General features: G+C 68.5%; 1 protein-coding gene across 1 annotated transcript in view; it reads left to right on the forward strand.

Moving 5' to 3' along the window:
- Positions 1 to 232, forward strand: part of DPH1 (diphthamide biosynthesis 1) — a gene marked incomplete at its 5' end in the record, with an annotated part of 5,107 nt that overhangs the window by 2,578 nt on the left and 2,297 nt on the right. The window contains one exon of the mRNA XM_010132154.1: positions 67 to 135. Within this exon, the coding sequence (XP_010130456.1) occupies positions 67 to 135 (69 nt within the window). The remainder of the gene's footprint in view (positions 1 to 66; positions 136 to 232) is intronic.

The raw sequence follows: 232 nt of genomic DNA on the forward strand, positions 1-232 counted from the left end.
ACTGGTGGGCACAGGGATGGGGGCCGCTGTTCCTGCGTGCTGGAGCTCTCCCTCCCGTCTCGGCAGGTATTTGGGTGACGGGCGCTTCCACCTGGAGTCCATCATGATCGCCAACCCGGGGATACCTGCGTACAGGTACGGGCAGCCGCGGGCATCCTCTCCGGTCCCCAACAGCGGGGAGCTCCCCCAGCACGCTGGGGACCCACCGTGTACCCCAGGAGCACCCCCCACC

This window comes from Buceros rhinoceros, unplaced genomic scaffold (genome assembly GCF_000710305.1).
Source record: "Buceros rhinoceros silvestris isolate BGI_N320 unplaced genomic scaffold, ASM71030v1 scaffold27072, whole genome shotgun sequence".
NCBI lineage: Eukaryota > Metazoa > Chordata > Aves > Bucerotiformes > Bucerotidae > Buceros > Buceros rhinoceros.